At 44.2% G+C, this 8,265-nt stretch overlaps 1 protein-coding gene across 2 annotated transcripts; it reads right to left on the bottom strand.

Annotated features, from left to right (window-relative positions):
• Positions 1 to 242: 242 nt before the first annotated feature.
• On the bottom strand, positions 243 to 7,006 carry LOC121335549 (gastrin releasing peptide). Of its 2 annotated transcripts, none has more exons than XM_041403815.1 (3): positions 4,406 to 7,006; positions 3,754 to 4,001; positions 243 to 642 (listed from the first exon to the last, which is right to left on the bottom strand). In XM_041403815.1, the coding sequence occupies exons 1-3, from the start codon at positions 4,542 to 4,544 to the stop codon at positions 589 to 591; spliced, it is 441 nt and encodes a 146-aa protein (XP_041259749.1). In that variant the 5' UTR covers positions 4,545 to 7,006; the 3' UTR covers positions 243 to 588. The 2 variants fall into 2 exon arrangements, with proteins under 2 accessions (XP_041259749.1, XP_041259748.1); XM_041403814.1 differs by lacking the exon at positions 243 to 642 and adding an exon at positions 3,240 to 3,419.
• Positions 7,007 to 8,265: the final 1,259 nt, after the last annotated feature.

The raw sequence follows: 8,265 nt of genomic DNA, 5'->3' as shown, positions 1-8,265 counted from the left end.
GGGGCGGCGGGGACACAAGGGGCACGGAGGCTCCCGGCGGGGACAGCGCCATCCCCGGGCACACACGGGGCACGGAGGCTCCCTCCCGGCGGGGACAGCGCCATCCCCGGGCACACACGGGGCACGGAGGCTCCCGGCAGAGCGGCTGGAAGTACAACACACGCGCTGTCCCGGGGAAAGCTACTGGCTTTTACACAGCGAATTTCACTGCTCAAATAAAAGCATAAAGTCCACCTTTTTCCTGTTACTATTTATTGCGAATGTTGCAATGTCATGTAGTTTCAAACTAAGAGATGAAATTATTTGATAGGTAAGTAATATAATTAATTGGAAGACCCTTCCGTGACAATTTTATATATATATATATATATCAAAGCCATTCAAATGAGAAAATGCAACCTTGAAAATGAAGTAGAGGATTTAGTCCTTGCTGAACCATACAAGAATATGTGTATTTAAGTACTTTACACAAAGGAATTCTTGTGTACAGAAAAGTGACCGTGTTGATTATCTGATACAATCAAGTGCTTGTGAAATATAGTCTCTTACAGAAAGTATTCGATTTCTTCATGATTTAGTGATCTTCTTTCAGCTTGGAGCGCTCTCTTTCATATTCACAACTTGAAGCAGATAGTCCATCATCTAATAAAAAGAAAAATACATTATTTATAGTCCAGTCCTGAATAAAGTAATTTGCTAAGATAATAAAGCTTCTATAAGTTAATAAACCTAATAGATAACTGCTGTGTGCATTCACATAACAAACATATTCCTAATAATCTTTCCGAAACAGACCCCATTTGTCTTGGTTAGTGTAATAACCAACTGCCAAAGTAGGAGGAAAGTCATTCTCCCAAATAATTCTGTGTGCCATCTCATTTATATCCTGTCTCATTAGTGTGAAAAAGCCAACTAATATAAACAATTTAAAGCTTATTTGCCAACTTACTTTTGCACTTAGTCCAACTTGCAGGAGAGATCTGCCATCCCTTTTAACTACATTAACTGTAATTTATTCACAGAATAAAGAGCAGGCAAGGCATTAACTGAAAATAAAATAACACAGGTGCACCATCCTAAGCCAAACCCCAAGAAGTATTGGGCTCACCTCTTCAATTTTTTGACTATTTGTGTGTTACAGCTATTTCCCTCCTCTGAGTGAGTCCTTTAGAAAGAATCCTTTTATTCTTAAGAAATATGCAGCCCAGTGTGAGCACCAGTGGTGATGCACCGGATGATTTGGGCTAATAAGAGAGACCCTGAATTGAGTTGCTTGAGGCACTTATCTGTATTTAGTTCTAGCTTTGGCACTTCCTGATCTTAAATTTAAAATTCAAGTTATGAATTAAATCAGCTATATTTGAAAGCATCCATGGAACAAAGTTCTTGGAGTCTGTTTTTCCCAACACAGGCAGTGTTTGCTGTGTGCAGCAGGTGGAGCACAGGGCTGCAGGCAGGCTCCTGTGGCTGGCATCTCTGTCGGTGCACGGGAATGCAGCCCTCGGTGGGCATGTGCCCCTGGGACAGCCATACCAGAAGCTGGTGGCTGGGTTCATTATTTACCTCCTTTTGGTCACATTTAGTATCTCAGTCTAACAGGCCACTGCACAGGGAACAGTAACCCGCTGCAATTCTGGTGTCCGGTTCCTCCTAGAAAAAGTTTCTGTTCCAAACTCACAGCAAATACGCTTGGAAAAGTATTTTATGCCAAGGACAAATTTTCTGGATGCGCTGTGCATCATCCTCAGCTTCCTTTACCTGGTAATCTTCTCCTGTGCATGGACTCCTTCCACAGCTGTGGTACAGCAGCACCTTACCCCACAGTGTTGTCTAACCAAAGCCTGTGCACCTGAAACCCCTCACGTCCTGACAAATCTACACAATCAACACCCAAAGGCCAGTATGCATTTGTTCCACCATGCACATGAATGTCACATTCTGTATATCAGAGTTACACCTTTATAAATAAGGCCTCTTTTGTTCAAAATAACTTTAAAATGAAAAATATTTCTCACTATTTAAATGTTTAGGAAACTATCGCAGCCCTCAAAAGAGTAAAGCACATTCCTTTTGATCTTCATGTTTTCTTCATCTAGAAGGAAGACCTCAGAAGTATACCTTAAATTTCAGGTGCTTTCTTGAAGCCAAGGGGAAAACAGGACATCATATCCTGTCTAGGCTGTTTGTGTCCAACAGCAGGAAATTACAGGTACAGCTCCTTTCATTAGATTTTACTTCAGGGTGGAGACAAAGAAACTGTTGAAAGATGGACATCAGAAGTTCTATGGCCAAATGAGGTTCTGCAAGTTGTCTTCTATCTTAGTCACAGGAAAAACATGAGCTTTTTTTACTAATCCTTGCAGAAATCTGGATGGTTAAGGCAATAACCTCATTATTCCATAAGGATGTTCAATGTCTGACCACAGAAATGCGGATGTTAATTTACGGTGAAAGTACACATATATGGATATGATTCAACTTACCGGAGGCAACTTCCAGCCTTCCTAAGTAGGATTTATTGACAGATACTTTTAGAAGTCAGAACATTTCCCTCTTTACATTAAATAATGGAATTTGTTCATTTAATTTGATTACAAAGCTGCACACTGCAGAACTGGAGATGGAATAAATAGTTTCTCTTTTAGATATTATTAATAATCAGTTACTATGATGCATCACTACCATAAAGCTACAGATTTAAATCACAGCTTAATTTAAAGGGTGAATTTTTACCCACATTCAAATAAAAGCCTAAGTATTCACTGATTTGATTGCACCAGGATTTCAGGAGGGAAACCAGGCTGAAAGTTAGCCCAGGAATATTAATGACATCATATTGCAGTAGAATACGGGAAGGAAAAATTCTTCCCATTAATGTCTTTAAGGGGGTGTATTAATCTTTTTATTCTATTTCACTGTCACCCGAAAGAATTCTGAAGCTTTATCACCATGACTGTGCCTGAGATATAAGGAAAGGAATTTTCTTGAGGACCCTGTGATTTACATTAGACCCCAACTACTTTCTTTAAAGCCTCAGTTATCCTTCCCAGTGTATTTTATAGGATTTCCCAAAATAACAGGGATTAATCTGTTCCAAACCTTGTTGTCTTGTGCAACAGCACTAGGAAGAACATCAGCTTGAGGGATGAGGAGGGGCAGCTTATCAGTAACCCCAGACTCCTTTAGCAAACCCAGGAATGACCACAGCAGTAGCCAGCACCATGGGCTGGAGAAAAGGCAAAGGAAACAGGGACAAAGCTGGCACCAGAGAAAATTCTGCAGTCCTGTGGCTTTACTTAGCCCAAGGCAGAAGGGTGATGGAAGGGGGCGGTCAGTGTGATGCTGTTCCTCCTGCCCTCACACTTGTTTTTCACACCAGCTTGGCTTTGCTGGGCAATATCTGCTGCCGATGTGATCACCTAAGCGTAATGAAAAAAGAAAAGGAAAAGGAAAAGGAAAAGGAAAAGGAAAAGGAAAAGGAAAAGAGAAAATGCCCCAACCAAGCAGCTTGAAGGGAGCCCAGGCACTAAAATCTGTTGAATGCATGCTGTGTTTATGCCCACTAGCAAATGAAGTCATCAAAAATACAGTCGGTGAGTGACAATCTGCAATCAAGGGCAGAGTCTTATTGTACTGAATGTCTAATACATGAAATGTTTTCTGCTGCTTTTCTGGACAATCCACCAGCTGATATGCTACTGTAAACCAAAAACTGAAAACATGGAGTATCTTTACAGGTTTTATCTTACTTACATGTTTCCAACTGCTATTGTCATCTGTCTCCCAGGTGTTCCTGGTATACCAGGGGAGCCCTCCTTTTGAATAGTGACTTTTATTTTCATTCCTTTCTAGCAGCCTTAGCAAATATTTTGAGATTTCTTCCCACTGCAGATACTCTTCCAGCTGCTTGATATTGTCAGGTAATGCTGAAAATGGTGTCTTGTTTTCTTCTTCAAGACCGTAAGGAAAATCTCCAGTGCTTTTTTTCCCCATTAAATGTCCTGTATCAACAATTAAAGTAGCATAAAATTAACCAAAAAGGGTAAAAATTTGATTGTTCAAACATCAGTGGGACTTTGCTACTGATAGGGAAGGGAAGGGAAGGGAAGGGAAGGGAAGGGATAGATGATGTCGAGTTGTAGCATTACTGGGAGTGAAGATTTTGTCAGTGTCACACAGTACTATTAATTTCTTCTGTCTCTTGTGTTACATGGTCAGAGAAAAAGTGGCTGAGAAAGGGGCAGCGATTACCAAGAGCTTTGTCTGGAGACAGAGAGAGGCTCTTGCTAAGATTCGCCGGAATAAAAGGGGACGGAGAAGCTGAGGTTTTAGACTTACCCTGCCTGGACACGGGACGCAGGAACCGCGCGTTCCAGCGCCTTTGCAGGAGTTAAAGCGCACTTACCCACAGCCCAGTGGCTGCCGCGGGGGTAGATCTTGGTGAGCGCGGGGGTCCCGCCGGGCTGCAGGGGCGCCGCTCCGCCCTGCGCCGTCAGCAGCGCCAGCGCCAGCAGCGGCAGCGCCGCGGGCCGCCCGCCGCGCATCCTGCCCTGCCGCCGGTGCCGCGCTCCGCTCCGGCTCCGCCGAGGCCGCCGCCGCCGCCCTCCATTTATCCGGAGCCGGGCCCCGAGCGGAGCCCGCGCCTGACGCCTCCTCACGGGGCCGCTCCGCCCGCGGGGGGAGCCGGGGCGGTGCCGGCCCGGGCGCTGCCCCGGGCGGGGGGGCCGTTCTCTCTCTCGCTTCCCTTCGCAGCACGGCCGCGTCCCGCTAGCTCGTGCTCCCCTGCTCCGTCCGCGGGGCCGTGCCGCCGGCAGCGCCCGGGCACCGGAGCTCCTCGGAGGGCGGCGACAGCCGCGGAGGGGACCCGGGAGCCGCGGGGGGAGACGTCACCCCCCATCCTGCGGGACCGCACCGTGCGGGCTCCGGTTCGGCTGCACTTGGGGCAAAGGGTCTCCCTGTCCCTCGCTGGAACAGCAAGTCTGGTGTAAAGAGCTTATTGTAATTTCCAGCATCTCCTAAATTTCCAGTCACAAGTGACAGTGAAGTGGATGCGCATTTACAGGACTTCACCCAGGAGAACAGCAGGGACAGGATGAAGCCACGTGTAATGCGATGATTTTGCTGTCTAGAGAACTATGGCAGGAGCTGGGATACACAGAGCAGAGCTGACTGTAAGGAACTTGCCAGCTCCTCCAGCTAGCCCCACATGACAGAACTGAACTATCCCTACTACTGGAAACTCACACGGATGTGAATTAACATAATTTCCAGGCAAAATCTTGTACAATTCCTTTTGAAGTAAATCCTGTATCCTGCTCTATTGAGCCAAATTGTTCCCTTGTTTAGTCACAGTTTGTTTCATCTTCTTTCACTGATTAATGTGATTCATTCTTTTCTTTTGGTTATTAATTATGCATTCCTGCTTAATTCACAACAGTATTCTCAAGCCTCAAGTTGCACTGTGCAGCGCACAGTACAGCTACTGACATGTGCTCTGTGCTGAGTGACAGCTGATCAAAAAAAAACATTGCCATCCAGAGAAAGTTCTAATTGTTTGGAGCAATCAAGGCAGGAAATTGAAAAATTGAGGACGTTGTCCATTTTCAGCAAACAAAACCAAAACCCACCAAAGATGAATTCTTACTCAGTTCCAAATCTCTTGTACTGAAAATACCATGCAAACAAATAAACCTTTCTCATATGTTGTATATGTACTATGCCTTTTTTATTTAGTTGTTCATAAGGATTTATTCTAATTCTTAATTGATTACCCTTCTAAGGAAAATAGTAACTTGATTATATAGAGAAATATTATTGTGGACCCCCCACAACAGAAAAGGAACCAGGTACAACCAAAGGGTGTTATGAACTGTGAGTGACTCAACTCACTCAAGACAATCTTTAAGAAGAAGCCCGATTACATCAATTTGTGTGTAAACATCAAGAAACAGCTCTCTCTGTTTTAAAATATCCTTCCCTTTTTCATATACCCCATGGCAAAGCAAAACATTGCTGTGCTTCATGGCAGGAAAACATTCATGGTTCTTAAATGCTATTACCACGACAACACTGTGGATTCAAATCCACTTCCTTTACATTTTAGCCAAGCATCATTGTTCTATCAGCAATGCATATTAGATGGCTATAAAAAGGGATAACACAAGAATGGTGTGCCTTTCATCATTTTCTTTGTAGGGATCCTGGCGTTACACGCAGCCAGGACGTATGTACAGAACAAACACTGGTGCAAGCCTATCTCCAACGTAATAACAGGCGTGATCACCGAGGAATACTCTGTAAATGTTGGAGATGCTGAATAGACTAATCTCCAGCATTTCTGACCTGCACTCAGGGCAGGTGTTCTGCAAATAATCTCAACATCGACTCAGTGCAGCAGCAGCTCCCTGAAGAACTGAAGACATTTCTCAGAAAAGAGCTCCACAACTTTACAGAGGCTGAATAATATGAAATAATAACATTCATTTAACAAGGCCCAGTGTAAGACAGTTGACACTGTTTGTGCTGCACTTTGGGAAGCCCTGGACAGTTGAAGCTTAAGCAGTGATTGCTCACTGCACATTTAACTTGTGCCAGGCTGCTGTGGCAGCCACAAGTTTGGGTTTATGATTCTAGCGGTGGAGGGGTTCAATAATTGGAGAATTCAAATGGGAAGCAGTTATGCCTGTGGACCAGAACAGCCTACAGGGACCATCCAGCCCAACAGCCTGAGCCCTTCCAGGCTGCCCAGAAGCTCAAGGGTGTTGTCCAAGTGCTCCTGGAATGCTGAACTTGGGACATCCACCCTCTCCCGAGGGAGGCTGCTCCAGGTCTGAGCACCCTCTCAGTACGGAAATGCTTCCTGACATTCACTCTGATCCCCCCTGGCACGGCTCTGAGCCACTCCTGTGACTGGATCCCAGTGTCACACTGGCCAGCTGCAAAATGTCCAACTGCACTCCCCAAGTCTGTGCTGACTGTGCTCGCATTAGGGTAGGTGGACAGCATAAATCTGGATTTCAGCAACACCAAGAGAAAGAAAAAAATCTTATTCCACATACACTGTCTCCAAAAAACACATTATTTTTTCTTAACTGGGATGATACACTTCCAGGAAGACTGCATTAATGATCCCAACATTATTCTGCCATGCCATTTATTATACTCAATTTTATGTCTATATAATTTGACACAAAATAAGTAACTTTTATAATACAGTTGGACATGAAAACCGCTTAGTAGGACACAAAAGAAGTAATATTACTTGGAGAAATTCAGCAGTTGTCTGCTGAGCATGAGCTGTTACAACAGAAAAGGTGTCATTATTGTATAATAGAGTATTTTTGCAGAGGTAAGGGATTACAGAAGAAACAGAACTCCAGAGGAAAAAAGCATCATGCTGTTCCTTATCAAAGCTACAAAAACAAAGCCAGCAAGGAAAACAAGTTCTGCTTTGTTGAAAATGCAACACTGACATTTGAAGATAAGAGAAAAATACCAAATTTCATAAAAGACAGTTATCAGGTAAGTTTTTAAATGAAAAATCAATTTTATGTTTAACACTATTCACTTGTCATATGATAGGAGAGAACAATACATTCTCCAAACTGGCATAAGAGTTCTGGTTTCCCCGTCTTGGCAACATCCCTGAAGTGTACTACTGTGCTATTCATTCAGTAATTTACAAGTGCTATTACAGCCCCAGAAAACCTTTTTGTTGGGTTAGTTTAAGAGCTAGAACACAAAAGGCAGATCATCAACAGCCCAAGCGCTAGCAACACATACAGTCCCTAAAAACCAGGCCTCTAAAAATCAGGCCATCTGCATTTTTTCCTCACCCCGTGAAGGAGCAAATTTCAAATTCAAGGAAAAAGCTGTGAGTCCCCACTGCTCAGTACCAAGTTGGAGCGGAACTCCCCTTCCTGGCTGTTTTTGGCAGCCACAACCAGCCAACTTAGGCATAAGTCTGACTAAACTCCTAGAACTCACTGCCTGTTCAGAGATTCTGTGTCCTTACAAGCACTGATCAAAACAGTATGTAGCATGGAGAAAAGAGGGCAGTGACAGATGAAAAATAACGCCCAAAACTAACAGGAGGGAAAAAGTGGGATCAGATGCAGCAGCAGCCAGTCAAACCCACTGCAGCATGGCAGGAGAGCCCTTGGCTGCACCAGCACGACAGTCCCCCCAGCCAGTGCCAGGCTAGCTGAGAGCAGCCTGCAGAAGGTGGTAAATACATCATTTTGGAATCAGCCAGCAGCCAAGAGC

The sequence above is a fragment of the Onychostruthus taczanowskii genome, unplaced genomic scaffold (genome assembly GCF_017590055.1).
Source record: "Onychostruthus taczanowskii isolate IOZ18803 unplaced genomic scaffold, ASM1759005v1 scaffold201, whole genome shotgun sequence".
Lineage (NCBI taxonomy): Eukaryota > Metazoa > Chordata > Aves > Passeriformes > Passeridae > Onychostruthus > Onychostruthus taczanowskii.
This window is presented reverse-complemented; position numbering and strand designations above follow the sequence as displayed.

What these genes read in the sequence shown, in the direction of transcription:
- LOC121335549 (XM_041403814.1), bottom strand. Translation starts at nt 4,544, where the DNA reads ATGCGCGGCGGGCGGCCCGCGGCGCTGCCGCTGCTGGCGCTGGCGCTG. An exon ending in CGGCAGCCACTGGGCTGTGG is followed by an intron (nt 4,002 to 4,405) that starts GTAAGTGCGCTT and finishes TTGTTGATACAG; the next exon opens with GACATTTAATGGGGAAAAAA. An exon ending in ACAATAGCAGTTGGAAACAT is followed by an intron (nt 3,420 to 3,753) that starts GTAAGTAAGATA and finishes CATTACGCTTAG; the next exon opens with GTGATCACATCGGCAGCAGA.